Source organism: Anolis sagrei, chromosome 7 (assembly GCF_037176765.1).
Source record: "Anolis sagrei isolate rAnoSag1 chromosome 7, rAnoSag1.mat, whole genome shotgun sequence".
NCBI lineage: Eukaryota > Metazoa > Chordata > Lepidosauria > Squamata > Dactyloidae > Anolis > Anolis sagrei.
The window spans coordinates 5,989,935-6,010,213 of record NC_090027.1 but is presented as its reverse complement, the minus strand read 5'-3'; the positions used below and the strand labels follow the sequence as shown (position 1 = coordinate 6,010,213).

Genomic DNA, 20,279 nt, shown 5'->3' with positions numbered 1-20,279 from the left:
CTCGTTAAGTTATTCCACGCACTCAGGAATTGGTTTCGTTTTACTTGAGATCCCTTTATCTTTTTCTCTCGAAGCCTAGCAGAACGCGAAAGGCTCTGTTCAGCCTGCCTGTTTTGACTAATTTCCTCTTGCCTATCTATTTTCTCATTAGGTCTCACAGTTGCGCCAGGTACCCAGTTGTTTTCAACCCCCAAATCGTGGGAACTCTCGGGTAACAATTCAGGGAGTACACCATCATCCCCACACCCTTCAGGGACATTCTCATGGGAAACTACATTTTGCACAGGGGTCTCTTGGTCCTTCTCTGAATCTGTATCATTGACCAAACCATTGCCATCTTGAAATTCATTGGCATCACTTCCCACATCCAAAGCACCCTGATCCTGAAACACAATCACAGGCTGAACTCCAATAATATAGATCAAGTATGGGCAAACTTTCTAACCCGTACCTTGGGAAGTCTGACTTGGCCACGGTGGTACAGGCTCTGGTTACATGCCGTATAGACTACTGCAACGCTCTCTACATGGGGTTGCCTCTGAAGACTGCCTGGAAGCTACAACTAGTCCAACGAGCGGCAGCCAGACTACTAACAGGAGCGGGGTACAGGGAGCATACGACTCCTCTGTTGCGCCAGCTCCACTGGCTGCCAATCAGCTTCCGAGCACAATTCAAAGTGCTGGTGTTGACCTATAAATCCCTAAACGGTTCCGGCCCAATTTACCTGTCCGAACGGATTCTCCCCTACGAACCATCAAGGTTGTTAAGATCTTCTGGAGGGGCCCTGCTCTCGGTCCCACCACCCTCGCAATTGCGTTTGGTGGGAACGAGGGACAGGGCCTTCTCGGTGGTGGCCCCTCGGCTCCGGAACTCCCTCCCGATGGAGATTAGATCTGCCTCTTCCCTCCTAACTTTTAGAAAGCTGGTAAAATCATGGCTTTAGGATACTGCATTTGCAGAACGGTGATTGAGTCAATAACTGTTGACCTTACTGGCGGATGGCGATGAATTTGTGATTTCACTCTGACGAACTGACTTTTTTGTAATTTGTATGAATTGTATTTTAATGTATTTTATATTTATGATGTATATTTGCTTTATCTTACTGTATTGAATCCTCTGTTGTTAGCCGGCCCGAGTTCGTCTCTGGAGGTCGAGAAGACCGGGTTATAAAACCTCTAAATAATAATAATAATAATAATAATAATAATAACAGAGACTGTCTTGGTAGCTATTACTGATGAAATTCGTTGTCAGTTAGACCGAGGCGGATCAGCGCTATTGGTACTCTTGGACCTCACAGCTGCATTCGACACCGTGGACCATGACTTGCTGATTCATTGATTGGCCCTGTCTGGTGTACAAGAAGGGAGCAGAAGACACTTCCATCTTGTCTTTACTAATAATATAATATAGTATATTGTATATACATATAATATTTATAATATTATAATGTAATACAATATAATACTAGTAATAATAATTAAATATAATAATTATAATTATATATTTACATTACATGTAATATTACTAATAATATTACAATATAATGGTATAGCGCAATATGGTAATATATACTGATATTGTACTATGCTAATAATATAATATATTGTATGAAAATATATATTGTAAGCCACTCTGAGTCCCCTTCGGGGTGAGAAGAGCGGCATGTAAATGCCGTAAATAAATAAATAAATGATAACTTGTGGGCCGCATGCTAGAACTCCCTACTAAGATGATTGGCTACCCAGTGGTGAAAGGAAGGAAGAAGGAAAGAGAGAAAGAAGGACGAAAGGGAGGAAGGGAAAGATGGAAGGAGAAAGAAGGAGAGAGGGAAGGAGGGAGGAAAGAGGGAAGGAAGGAAAGACAAAAGGGAATGAAGGTTGAAAAGGTGGAAGGGAAGGATGAAGGAAGGATGGGAAGGATAAAGGAAAGAGGGAAGGAAGGGGTTTCCCTTCCTTCCTGTGCAGAATGCTAGGGAGGCTCTAAAGATGGACGTTGTGTTGCTCTTGGCTGTGATACAGAACATGTGCTGTTGCTCACAAAAAAGGACACTAAGAACGTGACAGTCTCACCTTTACAGTTTCGTACCAACAAGGCTGCTTGACTTGATAGTAGACAACTGACTTGTATTCTGAGATACCTTCATAACCAGCACCTGGATGGATAGCTTTCTTTGGAAGACATGGAAGAAAAAAGCAGGGAAAGGACCAAAGAACAAATCATGAGAGGTAGTGATCAATCACAAACAAGAGAGAAAACTCTTAAGCATTTGATATGGTATGCATAGGTGGACCAAATACTGGCAGTGATCGTACAAATGTTTCCATTTCTGCCTGGAAATTACTCAGTGCCACATTGGGTGCCTATGGCCATTGGCCATAGTAACTGGGGTCTCTTCTGTTGGAGCATGTAAAAATCAGTTGGTGAGTGTGTTCACGGAATGTACTATGCCTGGGATGCTAGCTGAGCCTGGGAGTTTTGGCAACAGTTACATGTTTAGGTTTTCTGTGCAGTTGATTGCCAAGACAAGTTAGTATATTTTCTGCTTCTGGGCTGCTGGAAGAAGACTCTTTACATGGACACTCAAGGAACATTTGAATCTCTCTCAAAGGACATAGTGTGAGTCAAAGCAACCGCTCACATGACTGTATATATGTTACTCTGCATAGCAAAGGATAAACACCTTATTCTTTACTGAACATATGCGTGACATATCTTTTCTCCAGAAAGACAGTGTGTGGATTGATAAAAATGTGAACTACCTGTAATTTTCATTCTGCCACATTTTCTACACTGTGAAATAATCCAGATTATCAAAGCAGATAAGCCACATTATCTGCTTTGAACTGGATTATATGAGTGTACACTGAAGAATAATCCAGTTCAAAGCAGATAATCTGGATTGTATATGGCAGTGTAGAAGGGGCCTGGAAATCTAAGAGTTGAATGCTAAAAAAGCAAATTTAGGTCATCTTCAATGAAGCTGATTGGTTGTGCTACGCCTGGGAGGCTAGCTGAGCCTGAGACTTTTGGCAACAGTTACATGTTTAGGTTTTCTGTGCAGAAGCTTGCCAAGACAAGTTAGTATATTTTCTGCTTCTAAGCTGCTGGAAGAAGATCCTTCACATGGACACCCAAGGAACATTTGAATCTCTCTCAAAGGACATAGTGTGAGTCAAAGCAACCGCTCACATGACTGTATATATGTTACTCTGCATAGCAAAGGATAAACACCTTATTCTTTACTGAACATATGCGTGACATATCTTTTCTCCAGAAAGACAGTGTGTGGATTGATAAAAATGTGAACTACCTGTAATTTTCATTCTGCCACATTTTCTACACTGTGAAATAATCCAGATTATCAAAGCAGATAAGCCACATTATCTGCTTTGAACTGGATTATATGAGTGTACACTGAAGAATAATCCAGTTCAAAGCAGATAATCTGGATTGTATATGGCAGTGTAGAAGGGGCCTGGAAATCTAAGAGTTGAATGCTAAAAAAGCAAATTTAGGTCATCTTCAATGAAGCTGATTGGTTGTGCTACGCCTGGGAGGCTAGCTGAGCCTGAGACTTTTGGCAACAGTTACATGTTTAGGTTTTCTGTGCAGAAGCTTGCCAAGACAAGTTAGTATATTTTCTGCTTCTAAGCTGTTGGAAGAAGATCCTTCACATGGACACCCAAGGAACATTTGAATCTCTCTCAAAGGACATAGTGTGAGTCAAAGCAACCGCTCACATGACTGTATATATGTTACTCTGCATAGCAAAGGATAAACACCTTATTCTTTACTGAACATATGCGTGACATATCTTTTCTCCAGAAAGACAGTGTGTGGATTGATAAAAATGTGAACTACCTGTAATTTTCATTCTGCCACATTTTCTACACTGTGAAATAATCCAGATTATCAAAGCAGATAACCCACATTGTCTGCTTTGAACTGGATTATATGAGTGTACACTGAAGAATAATCTAGTTCAAAGCAGATAATCTGGATTGTATATGGCAGTGTAGAAGGGGCCTGGAAATCTAAGAGTTGAATGCCAAAAAAGCAAATTTAGGTCATCTTCAGTCAAGTCGATTGGTTGTGCTACGCCTGGGATGCTAGCTGAGCCTGGGAGTTTTGGCAACAGTTACATGTTTAGGTTTTCTGTGCAGAAGCTTGCCAAGACAAGTTAGTATATTTTCTGCTTCTAAGCTGCTGGAAGAAGATCCTTCACATGGACACCCAAGGAACATTTGAATCTCTCTCTCAAAGGACATAGTGTGAGTCAATGCAACTGTCCACATGACTGTATATATGTTACTCTACATAACAAAGGAAGAACACCTCATTCTTTACTGAACATCTGTGTGGCATATCTTTTCTCTAGCAAGACAGTGTGTGGATTGGTAAAGACGTGAACTACGTGTAATTTTCATTCTGCCACATCTTCTACACTGCCAAATAATCCAGATTATCAAAGCAGATAAGCCACATTATCTGCTTTGAACTGGATTATATGAGTGTACACTGAAGAATAATCCAGTTCAAAGCAGATAATCTGGATTGTATATGGCAGTGTAGAAGGGATCTGGAAGTCTAAGAGTTGAATGCTAAAAAAGCAAATTTAGGTCATCTTCAATGAAGCTGATTGGTTGTGCTACGCCTGGAAGGCTAGCTGAGCCTGGGAGTTTTGGCAACAGTTACATGTTTAGGTTTTCTGTGCAGGAACATGACAAGACAAGTCAATATATATTTTCTGCTTCTGAGCTGCTGGAAGAAGCTCCTTCACATGGACACCCAAGGAAGATTTGAAGCTTTCTCAAAGGACATAGTGTGAGTCAATGCAACTGTCCCCATGACTGTATATATGTTACTCTACATAACAAAGGATGAACACCTTATTCTTTACTGAACATCTGTGTGGCATATCTTTTCTCTAGCAAGACAGTGTGTGGATTGGTAAAGACGTGAACTACGTGTAATTTTCATTCTGCCACATCTTCTACACTGCCAAATAATCCAGATTATCAAAGCAGATAAGCCACATTATCTGCTTTGAACTGGATTATATGAGTGTACACTGAAGAATAATCCAGTTCAAAGCAGATAATCTGGATTGTATATGGCAGTGTAGAAGGGATCTGGAAGTCTAAGAGTTGAATGCTAAAAAAGCAAATTTAGGTCATCTTCAATGAAGCTGATTGGTTGTGCTACGCCTGGAAGGCTAGCTGAGCCTGGGAGTTTTGGCAACAGTTACATGTTTAGGTTTTCTGTGCAGGAACATGACAAGACAAGTCAATATATATTTTCTGCTTCTGAGCTGCTGGAAGAAGCTCCTTCACATGGACACCCAAGGAAGATTTGAAGCTTTCTCAAAGGACATAGTGTGAGTCAATGCAACTGTCCCCATGACTGTATATATGTTACTCTACATAACAAAGGATGAACACCTTATTCTTTACTGAACATCTGTGTGGCATATCTTTTCTCTAGCAAGACAGTGTGTGGATTGGTAAAGACATGAACTACGTGTAATTTTCATTCTGCCACATCTTCTACACTGCCAAATAATCCAGATTATCAAAGCAGATAAGACACATTATCTGCTTTGAACTGGATTATATGAGTGTACACTGAAGAATAATCTAGTTCAAAGCAGATAATCTGGATTGTATATGGCAGTGTAGAAGGAGTTGAATGCCAAAAAAGCAAATTTAGGTCATCTTCAGTCAAGCTGATTGGTTGTGCTACGCCTGGAAGGCTAGCTGAGCCTGGGAGTTTTGGCAACAGTTACATGTTTAGATTTTATGTGCAGGAACTTGCCAAGACAAGTCAGTATATATTTTCTGCTTCTGAGCTGCTGGAAGAAGCTCCTTCACATGGACACCCAAGGAAGATTTGAAGTTCTCTCAAAGGACATAGTGTGAGTCAATGCAACTGTCCCCATGACTGGGATGCTAGCTGAGCCTGGGAGTTTTGGCAACAGTTACATGTTTGGGTGTTCTGTGCAGGAGCTTACTAAGACAAGTGAGTGCATATTTTCTGCTTCTGAGCTGCTGCAAGATCATCTTCAGTCAAGCCTATAAATAGGTGGGAGACTGAAGAAAGTGTTTCCCCCTCAGAGTGAAGATTTACTTCTGTCTCTAACCTATACAGTCAAAAGTTCATTGCCTACCTCTAAGAGATTGCCATCTTCATCATGAACAGACATGGTGACCTCTACATTCTTGGGTGTCTTCTTTTTCCCTTTGTCAAACTCCCCGTTCATCAAAGTGATGTAAATATCATTTCGAACCTCACCTGCAACAGTGGAAAAGAGGAGTAATAAACCGGCTCAATCCTCATGCACAATCAGAATGAGGACCATTTGTGACCAAACACCTCACCCAGGACCAGCCCTTCCATTAGTCGCCATCTGCTCGCCCATAGAAAACCATATTCAATAATCTAGAGTTGATGAGGGATTAGTAATCTTTTGTGGGTAGTCAGCCTCTCCCTTCCCGACATCTCCGTTGTCTCGGCACTTTAAGAGGGTTTCACGAGACCAGTCGCTCTTGTTGTCGTGTGGTTTCAAGGCAACGGTGTAGTAATGATGAGGCCACGGACCATTTTAATCTTGGGGACCACTGATGGTCCATGGTCCACAGGTTGGGAACCACCACAATCTGCTCTTTTAATCCCACAACCACTGTGCTGTGTTAGAAGTTGTCTCCACAAAGAAAAAAGTACCCACCAGGCAGAATAATCTCTGGGAATCCCATTTTTCGTGCCACTGCTGTTGATCTGTCAACAAGATGAGAAAAGTCCTTCTGAACCTGGGCTAAATCCCCAGGTAGAAGCTTCAAAGAAACCCAAAGGCCTAAGAGGCAGAAAAACAAAACAAAAAGGGAAGCAACCGTATGAATTATATTGCAGAAAATAATTATGAACTTGATAAAGAAACTATATAATACCACCCCTCCCCACGAATCCATGTTTGCAACAGTGTGGAAAAATACTGTATGGGGGTCTCGTCGTTCCTTTCTACCATCCTTAACCTTAATACAAAATGGAGCAATAAAGAAATTAATATGTATTTATTAGGCTTGGGTAACCACAAAAAAATTTGTTTCTAAACTCGTTTCGTTTTTAGGGGGCCCCTGCGTTTCGTTTTTTTTTAAAGAATTCCGAAATTTACCTTTAAAAAATTTCAAAATATACGAAATTTTGTAAAATTACGAATCGATTCGTTAATGGCGGACGCGATTGCGTAATGCACTAAAAAACGCTAAAAACCATCTCCAAATGGGGCAGGGGGAACTTCTGAAGCTTCCCTCTCCCTCTGTTGTTGACTGTTGGTGTGATAAAACAAGCAACTATAAAACTTATAAAACAACAACTATAAAACGAAAATAATTACGAAATAATTACGAAAATAATTACGAAATAATTACGAAATAAATTGGAAAAATTGTTTCGATTTTTAATTACTCCTCACACTATTCCTGCATGGCTCAATATTGGATCGTAAGCTAATTTAAATACGAATTAATAACGAATTACGAAATTAACGAACAAAACCGCCCAAGCCTAGTATTTATTCCCCCCCCCCCCCCCCCAATACTGGGGCCCAAAAGCAGCTTTCAAAATTAATGTCCATATAGAGTAAAATACTATATCTAATATGTTTTTTTTGTCGTGTCAGGAGCGACTTGAGAAACTGCAAGTCACTTCTGATGTGAGAGAATTGGCCGTCTGCAAGGACGTTGTCCAGGAGATGCCCGGATGTTTTGATGTGTTACCATCCTTGTGGGAGGCTTCTCTCATGTCCCCACATGAGGAGTTGGAGCTGACAGAGGGATCTCACCCGTGCTCTCCCCGGATTCGAACCTTTGACCTGTCGGTTTTCAGTCCTGCCGGCACAGGGGTTTAACCCACTGCGCCACCGGGGGCTCCTAATATAATAATAATAATAATAATAATAATAATAATAATAATAATAATAGCAAAGACTCTGGTACAAGCCAATAAAGGTGGTCCCAGTGGTGATCGGCACACTGGGTGCAGTGCCTTAAGACCTTGGCCTGCACTTAAACACAACTGGTGCTGACAAAATTACCACTTGCCATCTGCAGAAGGCCACCTTACTGGGATCTGCACACATTATTCACCGATACATCACACAGTCCTAGACCCTTGTGTGAGCCAATACAACAGCCAGCAGAGTGTCTGCTGTGGACTCATCTTGTTGTGTTTCAAATAATAATAATAATAATAATAATAATGGAAAAGATTTCCCTCTGACATTAAGTATAGTTGTGTCCAATTCCTGAGGGGGTTGGTGCTCAACTCCATTTCTAAGCTGGAGAGCCAGCATTTTCCTAGACACCTCCAAAGTCATGTGGCCAGCATGACTGCACGGAGCAGTTACCTTCCCACCGAAGCAGTACCTACTGATCTACCCACATTTGAATGTTTTCAAATTGCTAGGTGAGCAGAAGCTGGGGCTAACAGCAGGAGCTCACCCTGCTTCCTGAATTCAAACCTCCGACCTTTTGGTCAGAAAGTTCAGCAGCACAGCGGTTTAACCCGCTGCGCTACTGGGGGCTCAATGTCCATATACTATGAGTAAAAAGATACAAAAGCTTAGTGTTAAATACAATTCAATTATTAATACCTTCAATGCAAGCTTTGACCTTGACCAATGACCCATCCTAAGCCATTAATTTGCTTCCTAACCTATGGAGTGTCTCTTTTCCCCAAGCCAATTCCAACTGTATTTCCCACTTGTTGTGGTTTTTCCACAATCATATTTTCTTTTGCTTTGTATACCTTGCCCTTTGTGATTCACTTCCTTGGCAGCGATGACTTTGTTGAAGACAGACGTGAGAGGTTCATTCTCTCCAATCACGTGGGAAGTTATTAAAGGGGCCATGATTAATTGCCGCTGCCTGATGTATGTCTCCATGGCAATCCTGGGGAGAAACAGAACATCTGAAGCTACTTTCCAGTAGGCTTGTTTGATAAAAAAAAAATTCAAAACACATTTCGGTTGTAGGGGTTGCTGGTGGTTTGAATCTAAAGTCAATTCCGATTTTCACTTTAAAAAAGTTCAAAACTTTGTGAAACTTCTGAGACTTCCAAATCCTTCGATAAGGGTTTCAAAGTGTTACTTCCTGTTTCATTGGGTGGTCTTTACTTTGAAAGTAGTTGTTTTACTCCAGAAACAGGGGGGGGGGGGTTAGAAGCAAAGGGAAGAAATCCATCCACTCTGGTTAAAACCGCTTCTCTAGCTTAAGACTGAAGCGAGAGGGAAAGGAAAGGAAGGGAATCCATCCACACTGGTTTAAACTGACGCGGGAGGGAAAGGATAGGAAGGGAATCCATCCACACTGGTTTAAACTGACGCGGGAGGGAAAGGAAAGGAAGGGAATCCATCCACACTGGTTTAAACCGATGCAGGAGGGAAAGGAAAAGAAGGGAATCCATCTACACTGGTTAAAACTGACACAGGAGGGAAAGGAAAGGAAGTGAATCTATCCACACTGGTTAAAACCGCTTCTCTAGCTTAAGACTAAAGCGAGAGGGAAAGGAAAGGAAAGGAAAGGAAGGGAATCCATCCACACTGGTTTAAACTGATGCAGGAGGGAAAGGAAAGGAAGGGAATCCATTCACACTGGTTTAAACTGATGCAGGAGGGAAAGGAAAGGAAGGGAATCCATCCACACTGGTTTAAACTGATGCAGGAGGGAAAGGAAAGGAAGGGAATCCATCCACACTGGTTTAAATTGATGCAGGAGGGAAAGGAAAGGAAGGGAATCCATCCACACTGGTTTAAACTGATGCAGGAGGGAAAGGAAAGGAAGGGAATCCATCCACACTGGTTTAAACTGATACAGGAAGGAAAGGAAAGGAAGGGAATCTATCCACACTGGTTAAAACCGCTTCTCTAGCTTAAGACTAAAGCAAGAGGGAAAGGAAAGGAAAGGAAAGGAAAGGAAAGGAAGGGAATCCATCCACACTGGTTTAAACTGATGCGGGAGGGAAAGGAAAGGAAAGGAAGGGAATCCATCTGCACTGGTTTAAACTGATGCAAGAGGGAAAGGAAAGGAAGGGAATCCATCCACACTGGTTTAAACTGATGCGGGAGGGAAAGGAAAGGAAGGGACTCCATCTACACTGGTTAAAACTGATACAGGAGGGAAAGGAAAGGAAAGGAATCTATCCGCACTGGTTAAAACTGCTTCTCTCGCAGGAGGGAAGGGAAGGGAATCCATCCACACTGGTTAAAACCAATGCAGGAGGGAAAGGAAGGAAATCCATCCACACTGGTTTAAACTGACGCAGGAGGGAAAGGAAAGGAAGGGACTCCATCTACACTGGTTAAAACTGATACAGGAGGGAAAGGAAAGGAAAGGAATCTATCTGCACTGGTTAAAACTGCTTCTCTCGCAGGAGGGAAGGGAAGGGAATCCATCCACACTGGTTAAAACCAATGCAGGAGGGAAAGGAAGGAAATCCATCCACACTGGTTTAAACTGACGCAGGAGGGAAAGGAAAGGAAGGGAATCCATCCACACTGGTTTAAACTAATGCGGGAGGGAAAGGAAAAGAAGGGAATCCATCTACACTGGTTAAAACTGATACAGGAGGGAAAGGAAAGGAATCTATCTGCACTGGTTAAAACTGCTTCTCTCGCAGGAGGGAAGGGAAGGGAATCCATCCGCACTGGTTAAAACTAACACAGGAGGGAAAGGAAAGGAAGGGAATCTATCCACACTGGTTAAAACTACTTCTCTCGCAGAAGGGAAAGGAAAGGAAAGGAAGGGAATCCATCCGCACTGGTTAAAACTGACGCAGGAGGGAAAGGAAAGGGAAACCATCAACACTGGTTAAAACTGCTTCTCTCGCGGGAGGGAAAGGAAAGGAAGGGAATCAATCCACACTGGTTTAGAACGCTTCTCTGGCTTGAACCGAGGCCAGGGAACAGAAGCGGGGGGAAAGCTGAATCATTTCTGACTCACTTACTGATTCAGAAGAGAAATGGCAGCAAAAACTTCGAAAGGGCAAAGGGACTTCCGGTTTCCTTAACAACTTTGAAATTGCTTCAAAAAGGAAATCTTTCCAAATTTATTCTGAATTACGAAGATTCTGACCGAACCTAACCATGCCTACTTCCCAGCTATTGTTCTCTTTAGCATGACCTCAGAGTTCAATCTGGGGCAGGACAACTTGCAGAAGCCTTTTCTGGCAAGGTGTCCTCCAAAGATAACAACTCCCATCATTCCAGACTTGGCCATTCAGATGGTATGGCTGGTGATAGGATTATTGGAGTGATCACTCAAGACTTCTGCAGATCAGTGGATGGAGGAAGACCCATAGAATATGGCTAACACAAAGCACACAGGGTAAAGCTCTAAGACAGTGGTTCTCAATCTTCCTAATGCCACAACCCCTTAATATAGTTCTTCATGTTGTGGTGACCCCCAACTGTAACATTATTTTTTGTTGCTACTTTACAATTGTATTTTTGCTACTATTATGAATCATAATGTGAATATCTGATTTTCATTCACTGGACCGAATTTGGCACAAATACCCAATATGCCCAAATTTGAATACTGGGGGGGGGGGGGGGGGGGGCTGAGGAGGAATGATTTTGTCATTTGGGAGTTGTAGTTGCTGTGGATGTGTAGTGCACGTACTATCAAAGAGCATTCTGAACTCCACCAACAATGGAACTGAACCTAGCACACAGAACTCCCATGTCCAACAGAAAACACTGGAAGGGTTTGGTGGGCATTGACTTTGAGTTTTGGAGTTGTAGTTCACCTACATCCAGAGAGCACTGTGGACTCAAGCAGTGATGGATCTGGATCAAGCTTGACACAAATACTCGATATGCCCAAATATGAATACTGGTAGAGTTTGGGGAAACAAGACCTTGACATTTGGGAGTTGTAGTTGCTGGGATTTATAGTTCACCTACTAACAAAGAGCATTTTGAACTCCATCAACGATGGAATTGAACCAAACTTAGCACACAGAACTTCCACGACCAACAGAAAATACTGGAAGGCTTTGGTGGGCATTCATCTTGAGTTTTGGAGTTGTAGTTCATGTACATCCAGACAGCACTGTGTACTCAAACAGTGATGGATCTGGACCAAGCTTGGCACAAATACTCAACATGTCTAAATGTGAACACTGGTGGAGTTTGGGGAAACTAGACCTTGACATTTGGGAGTTGTAGTTGCTGGGACTTATAGTTCACTGACTATCAAAGAGCATTCTGAACTCCATCAATGCTGGAATTAGACCAAACTTGGCAAATATACCGTATGAATATGCCCAAATACTGTATGAATACTGGTGGAGTTTGGGAAAAATAGACCTTGACATTTGGGAGTTGTATTTTAATTAGAAAAGTTGGGGGTCGTCTTATACACCCAGTCATCTTATACACCGGAGAATTTGATATCCCACACATAGGGCAAACAGACTATCCATACATTATGCTTCATTGAACAAAAACATATTAATACTTACTGCTGAAAGGGAATAAAATGTTGTTTATCTTCATCGTCCACCTTCCCATGAATGATATCTGTGATGTCCATCACTAGAATAACACACGTGTTAGCCAATTATATTGCCACAATAAGATGGTTTCAAATAATAAAAAAACTATACCAGTACGATGGTTTCAAATTAAATATATATATATATACCAATACTTTGTCATGATCATTTCATTTCAAACCAGGGATGGGGAATCTCTGATCTTCCTGCTTCTGGATCTCATGATTGCCCAGAGCTAATCATGCCACCTAAAGGAAACTAAGGCCCCTTCTACATTTCCAAATAAAATCCAGATTGCCTGCTTTGAACTGAATTATATAGTAGTGTAGACTCATATAATCTAGTTCAGGAAACTAGATTAACTGACTCCTTTCATGTCTTGCTCCGGAACTTCTATGATTGCATTGTGTCCAATTTTGGGCATCACAATTCAAGAGAGATGTTGACTCTAAGCTGGAATGTGTCCAGAGGAGGGTGACTCAAATGATCAAGGGTCTGGAGAACAAGCCCTATGAGGAGCGGCTTAAAGAGCTGGGCATGTTTAGCCTGAAGAAGAGAAGGCTGAGAGGAGATATGATAGCCATGTAGAAATATGTGAGAGGAAACCACAGGGAGGAGGGAGAAAGCTTGTTTTCTGCTTCCTTAGAGACTAGGATGCAATGGACCAATGGCTTCAAACGACAAGAGAGGAGATTCCATCTGAATGTGAGGAAGAACTTCCTGTGAGAGCCGTTCAGCAGTGGAACTCTCTGCCCCGGAGTGTGGTGGAGGCTCCTTCTTTGGAAGCTTTTAAACAGAGGCTGGATGGCCATCTGTCGGGGGTGATTTGAATGCAATATTCCTGCTTCTTGGCAGAATGGGGTTGGACTGGATGGCCCATGAGGTCTCTTCCAACTTTTTGATTCTATGATTCTATGATTATCGTTTGTAACCTCTTAGGTTGGGAAAGTGAGGCATCCTATAAGGGATGTGAAAGTCAAGTATGACGTGGTGAAGAAACCAGAACTTCCCAGACGTTCACCACTCTTGGTGTTGTAAGTTTCAGAACAGGACAAAAGCAATGCTTGATATTCATACCTGCTACTCCGAAGGGTCTCCGGAGGCCAAAGGTGTGCTTCTTGCCCTCTTTCAGCTCCATGTGACCCACTCTCACAATCTGACACACCAGGCTAATTCGAGGTCGGATCAGGTCAGAACTGCTAAGGTCCTAGAAGAGGAAGGGAAAGAATGACAGAAGACATCAGATCATAGCTTGGATTGGTTTGGGAAGAAAAAGTTGTGGTTGAGTGCCTTATGAATCTGATTTCTGACTCTTCAGTTGACTGAGATGTTCCGTGTGGTGGTGAATGGTGCTGGTCTAAGTTGTAAGCACTGTGTTCAATTTACAAACAGTGTATGAGCACAGGAATCCATGACTTCCCCCATGTTGTAGTATGTGTCTAGTGGAACCAGCTACCGAAGTTTCTCCTGACTGTAGAACTACAAAGTTCACGGTCATGATTCCAACAACTTTTTGATGATCCATAAGCCTAGTGTGCTAATTGACACCACTACGATTGTTTGTTTTTTTTCTTAACTATTTGTGGTTGTAAAGTTCAAATTTGAGGCATGTCATGCCTTGTGTCATGATTATGTTCGCACAAGGGTTGAATGAAAAGTAATGCCTCCACCTTCGTAACTCCTCAACAGTTGGCAGTACTTGGAAAGTCTGACTTGGCCACGGTAGTCCATGCTCTGGTTACATCCTGTATAGACTACTGCAACATTCTCTACAAGGAGTTGCCTTTGAAGACTGTCCGGAAGCTTCAAACAGTCCAATGCTCAGCAGCCAGGATACTAACAGGAGCGGCACTCAGGGAGCATACAACTCCTCAGTTGCGCCAGCTCCACTGGCTGCCAATTTGCTACCGGGCACAATTCAAAGTGCTGGCGTTGGCCTATAAATCCCTAAACCAGTGTTTCTCAATCTTCCTAATGCCGCGACCCCTTAATACAGTTCCTCATGTTGTGGTGATCCCCAAACATAACATTCTTTTGCTAACTCATAACTGTAATTTTGCTCCTGTTCAATCAAATCAAAGAGTATTCTGAACTCCACCAACGATGGAATTGAACCAAACTTGGCACACAGAATGCCCACAACCAACAGAAAACACTGGAAGGGTTTGGTGGGCATTGACCTTCAGTTTGGGAGTTGTAGTTCACCTACAGAGAGCACTATGGACTCAAACAGTGATGGATCTGGACCAAACTTGGCACGAATACTCAGTATGCTAAATGTGAACGCTGGTGGGGTGTGGGGAAAATAGGCCTTGACATTTGGGAGTTGTAGTTGCTGGGATTTATAGTTCACCTACAATCAAAGAACATTCTGAACTCCATCAATGATGGAATTGGGCCAAAACTCCCACACAGAACCCCCATGATCAACAAAAATACTGTGTTTTCTGATGGTCTTTGGTGACCTCTGGCACCTCCTGGCGACCCCTCCAGGGGTCCCGACCCCCAGGTTGAGAAACACTGCCCTAAATAGTTCTAGCACAATTTACTTGTCCGAATGGATTCTCCCCTATGAACCATCAAGGTTGTTAAGATCCTTAGCCTATAAAGCCCTAAACCAGGGGTCCTCAAACTAAGGCCTGTGGGCCGAATACGGCCCTCCAAGGTCATTTACCCGGCCCTTGCTCAGGGTCAACCTAAGCCTGAAATGACTTGAAAGCACACAACAACAACAGTAATCCTATCTCATCAGCCAAAAGCAGGTCCACACTTCCCACTGAAATACTAATAAGTTTATATTTGTTACAATTGTTCTTCATTTTAATTATTGTATTGTTTTGAAGTGTGATTTTTTTGTACTACAAATAAGATATGTGCAGTGTGCATAGGAATTCATTCATGTTTTTTCAAATTATAATCCGGTCCTCCAACAGTTTGAGGGACTGTGACCTGGCCCTCGGTTTAAAGTTTGAGGACCCCTGCCCTAAACGGTTCTGGCCCAACTTACCTGTCCGAACGTATCTCCTCCTATGAACCAGTCTCAGCTAGGACGTTGAGATCGTCTGGGGAGGCCCTGCTCTCGGTCCTGCCTGCATCACAAGTACGGTTGGCGGGGACGAGAGACAGGGCCTTCTCAGTGGTGGCCCCTCAGCTGTGGAACCCCTTCCCACAGAAATTAGATCAGCCCCCTCCCTGTTCACATTTTGGAGGAAAGTGAAGACCTGTTTGTTCGAGCAGGCATTTGAATAGGCAGTGTAACGAATATAGAAATATGGAACATTTGGATGATGAGACTGGATCTTGATTTGAACTATGAGACGAGATGAGGTGTTATGATGCTTATTGATTGTTATAATGTGATTCTTTTAACTTGTTTTTAACTGTTTTTATCATGTTTAAGAATTGTATCTGCTTTGTTAACCGCTCTGAGTCGCCCTGAGGGCTGAGAAGAGGGTTATACAAATATACTAAATAAATAAATAAATAAATAATATGTGGCAGGTACTGGCTTGTTCAGTAGACTCTCCTCTACAGTTCCATTTTGGCAGTAACCCTTAGCATTGAACAGTTGTGTTGTTAAACTGCAAAGTATGGAACCCTGTGCAGATGGTCGGTCAATGCAACTTAAGTAATGTGCAGTCATTGAAATCTTGACAGCAGAAGGTGTCACCTCAACATCTTTAAACTTACTTGCCCAATGATACGCAGTACTCACATCAACACAATCACCATAAACAGTTTGCATTATCTGATGAATCTCCTTTGCGGTGACACCTTCTACTGTCAAGAATTCAATGACTGCACGTTGCTTAAGTCGCATTGACTGACCGTCTGCGTAGGGTTCGATACTTCGCACTTAACAACACAACTGCTAAATTAAATCTAAATTTCCTACTTGACAGATGCAACTGTCTTTCAGGTTGCAAAGGTTGACAGCAAGTTACAGAATTGATCAGAAGCTCACTCCGACCCAAACTGGCTTCGAACTCATGACTTTTTGGTCAGTAGTGATCTTAATGCAGCTAATTTCCAGCCAGCTGTGCCACAGTCCTGGTGCTATAGAAATAAATTATTATTATGTTGTCAAAGGCTTTCATGGCCGGAATCACTGGGTTACTGTGAGTTTTTCGAGTTGTATGAACATGTTCCTGAAGCATTCTCTTCTGACATTTCACTCACATTTATGAATCACAACCAGATACAGTGAAGACATCTGCCCTTGCGCTGTGCTACTCTGCTGCTGAGTATGCATGCGTGGTGAGATGGAACACATCTCACCACACTAAAACAGTGGATGTGGCTCTTAATGAGACATGCCGCATTATCACAGGGTGTCTGCGCCCTACACCACTGGAGAAATTACACTGCTTAGCCGGTATTGCACCCCCTGACATCCGTCGGGAAGTAGCGACCAATAGTGAAAGGACCAAGGCAGAGACATCTCCAGCTCATCCCTTGTTTGGGTATCAGCCAGCACGTCAACGACTTAAATCAAGATCTACAGAGACACTCGCTGGAACACCTCAGCAAGCGAGAGTCCAAAAGTGGCAGGCTCAAACCCAGAACCTCAACCAATGGCTGATACCAAATGAGAGACTCCCTCCTGGGCACACAGAGGACTGGGCGATTTGGAAGGCGCTGAACAGACTGCGCTCTGGCACCACGAGATGCAGAGCCAGCCTCAAGAAATGGGGCCCCAAAGTGGAATCCACGACATGCGAGTGTGGAGAAAAGCAAACCACTGACCACCTGCTGCAATGCAACCTGAGCCCTGCCACATGCACGATGGAGGACCTTCTTGCGGCAACACCAAAGGCACTCCAAGTGGCCAGATACTGGTCAAAGGACATTTAATCAACTACCAAACTCACAAATTTTGTATTCTGTATTTTGTATTTTGTCTGTTTGTTTGTTTGCTTTGTTCTGTTAGAAACGTAATATAATTGACTGGTTGCTGATGACTCGATGACTGAACCCACATTTATGGCAGGAAACCCCACAACCTCTGAGGATGTCTAACATAGATGTAGGTGAAATTTCAGGAGAGAATGCTTCTGTAACAGGGCCATACAGCCCAAAAAAAATCACAGTAACCCCATTATTATTGTTATTGTTGTTGTTATTACCTTACGGTTATTTTCTTTGGTTGAATATAATGATATAATTTCACTGTCTATTCTTATAAAATCCACATGATAAAAGTTCGTGGTTTTATCAGTTCCACAACTCTTCATTATATATTGTGTTTTGAGAAATCAGTTGCAAAGCTCCACAAGCAAGGATGTCAAAAGGGCATTCTCTATTTGTTTGGCTTTGCAAACAAGGGACAGCTTGCCAAAACTCTGTGCTTGACAGATTACATAGGCAAATTCTTATTTAAACAGCATTCACCAATAGCCTCTGTCTATTTCTTGCAAAATGACCTAAAATCTTAGGAAAACAAAAGGAAATGAAGACGTAATGATAAGAGCACAGTGAAAATAACTTTGCTGCAGGTGAGGCAGGAAAATGGCATTTCAGCGAGCCAGAACAACCAGATTTACCGTAAAGACAGCTTGAAGGTTGTTGAGTTTTTCAATTTCCTTTGGCATTCCATTACTTCCCCAGCGAATCAGGTAGTTTTCACTACAAAACAACAAGACAGTGTTACTGTTATATGTATCTGGAAGTTCTGGCATTTCTCAGAACGAACATCCAGAAATAGTTTTGCCTTAGAGCAGTGTTTCTCCACCTTCCTAATGCTGTGACCTCTTAATCCAATTCCTCATTTTTGTGGTGACTCCCAAACATAACATTATTTTCGTTGCTACTTAATAACTGTCATTTTGCTACTGTTATGAATCATAAGCAATGCATGTTATGATTCATAAGCAATGCATGGAAGTGGAAGAAGACAACAGAATAGGAAGGACAAGAGACCTCTTCCAGAAAATTAGAAACATTGGAGGTAAATTTCAGGCAAAAATTGGTATGATAAGAAACAAAGATGGCAGGGACCTAACAGAAGCTGAAGAGATCAAGAGAAGGTGGCGAGACTATACAGAAGATCTGTATAGGAAGGATAATAATATTGAGGATAGTTTTGACAGTGTGGTGAATGAATTAGAACCAGACATCCTGAGGAGTGAGGTGGAATGGGCCTTAAGAAGCATTGCTAACAACAAGGCAGCAGGAGACGACGGGATCCCAGCTGAACTGTTTAAAATCTTAAAAGATGATGCTGTCAAGGTGATGCATGCCATATGCCAGCAAATATGGAAAACAAGAATGGCCATCAGACTGGAAAAAATCCACTTATATCCCCATACCAAAAAAGGGAAATGCGAAAGACTGCTCCAACTTCCGTACAGTGGCCCTTATTTCTCATGCCAGGAAGGTAATGCTCAAGATCCTGAAGGAAGACTCCAGTAATACATGGAGAGAGAGTGGCCAGATGGACAAGCTGGGTTTAGAAAAGGCAGAGGAACGAGAGACCAGATTGCCAATATCCCAATGCTAGAGAATGGAGAAAGGCAGGGAGTTCCAGAAAAACATCTACTTCTGCTTCATTGACTATTCTGAAGCCTTTGGCTGTGTGGATCATCATAAATGGTGGCAAGTTCTTGGTGGGATGGGCATCCCAAGCCCCCTTCCCTCTCTCCTGAGGAATCTGTACAAGGACCAAGTAGCAACAGTCAGAACTGACCACGGAACAACAGACTGGTTCAAGATTGGAAAAGGCGTACGGCAAGGCTGCATACTCTCACCCAACCTATTCACCTTGTATGCAGAACACATCATGCGAGGATGTGCGGGGCTTGAGGAATGCAAAGCTGGGGTGAAAATGGCTGGAAGAAACATTAACAACCTCAGATATGCAGATGACACCACTCTGATGGCCGAAAGTGAGGAGGAGCTGAGGAGCCTTCTAATCAAGGTGAAAGAAGAAAGCGCAAAAGCCGGGTTGCAGCTAAACATAAAAAAAACCAAGATTATGGCAACAAGAATGATTGACAACTGGGAAATAGAGGGAGAAAATGTGGAGGCCGTGACAGACTTTGTATTTCTAGGTGCAAAGATTACTGCAGATGCAGACTGTGGCCAGGAAATCAGGAGACGCTTCCTTCTTGGGAGGAGAGCAATGTCCAATCTCGATAAAATAGTCAAGAGTAGAGACATCACACTGGCAACAAAGATCCATTGCCTAGTCAAAGCCATGGTCTTCCCTGTAGTCACCTACGGATGTGAGAGCTGGACCTTAGGGAAGGCTGAGCGAAGGAAGAGAGAGGCTTTTGAGCTGTGGTGTTGGAGGAAAGTTCTGAGAGTGCCTTGGACTGCGAGAAGATCCAACCAGTCCATCCTCCAGGAAATAAAGCCCGGCTGCTCACTGGAGGGAAGGAGACTAGAGACAAAGTTGAAGTCCTTTGGCCACATCATGAGGAGACAGCTAAGCCTAGAGAAGGGAATGATGCTGGGGAAAGTGAAAGGTAAAAGGAAGAGGGGCCGACCAAGGGCAAGAAGGATGGATGGTATCTTGAAGTGACTGGACTGACCTTGAAGGAGCTGGGGGTGGTGACAGCCGACGGGGAGCTCTGGCGTGGGCTGGTCCATGAGGTCACGAAGAGTTGGAGACGACTGAACGAATGAACAACAACAACATGAATCATAATGTAAATATCTGGTATGCAGGATGTATTTTCATTCCCTGGACTAAATTTGGCACCAATACCTGCTACGGCCAC

General features: G+C 42.8%; 1 protein-coding gene across 2 annotated transcripts in view; it reads right to left on the bottom strand.

Annotated features, from left to right (window-relative positions):
- DOCK5 (dedicator of cytokinesis 5) overlaps positions 1–20,279 on the bottom strand; it is a 204,389-nt gene that overhangs the window by 110,966 nt on the left and 73,144 nt on the right. For both annotated transcript variants that reach the window (XM_067470674.1, XM_067470675.1), the window contains exons 9-15: positions 18,102–18,183; positions 13,636–13,765; positions 12,526–12,598; positions 8,809–8,951; positions 6,731–6,856; positions 6,173–6,297; positions 2,076–2,174 (exon numbers count right to left, since the gene is read on the bottom strand). In XM_067470674.1, coding sequence (XP_067326775.1) covers positions 2,076–2,174; positions 6,173–6,297; positions 6,731–6,856; positions 8,809–8,951; positions 12,526–12,598; positions 13,636–13,765; positions 18,102–18,183 — 778 coding nt within the window. The remainder of the gene's footprint in view (positions 1–2,075; positions 2,175–6,172; positions 6,298–6,730; positions 6,857–8,808; positions 8,952–12,525; positions 12,599–13,635; positions 13,766–18,101; positions 18,184–20,279) is intronic.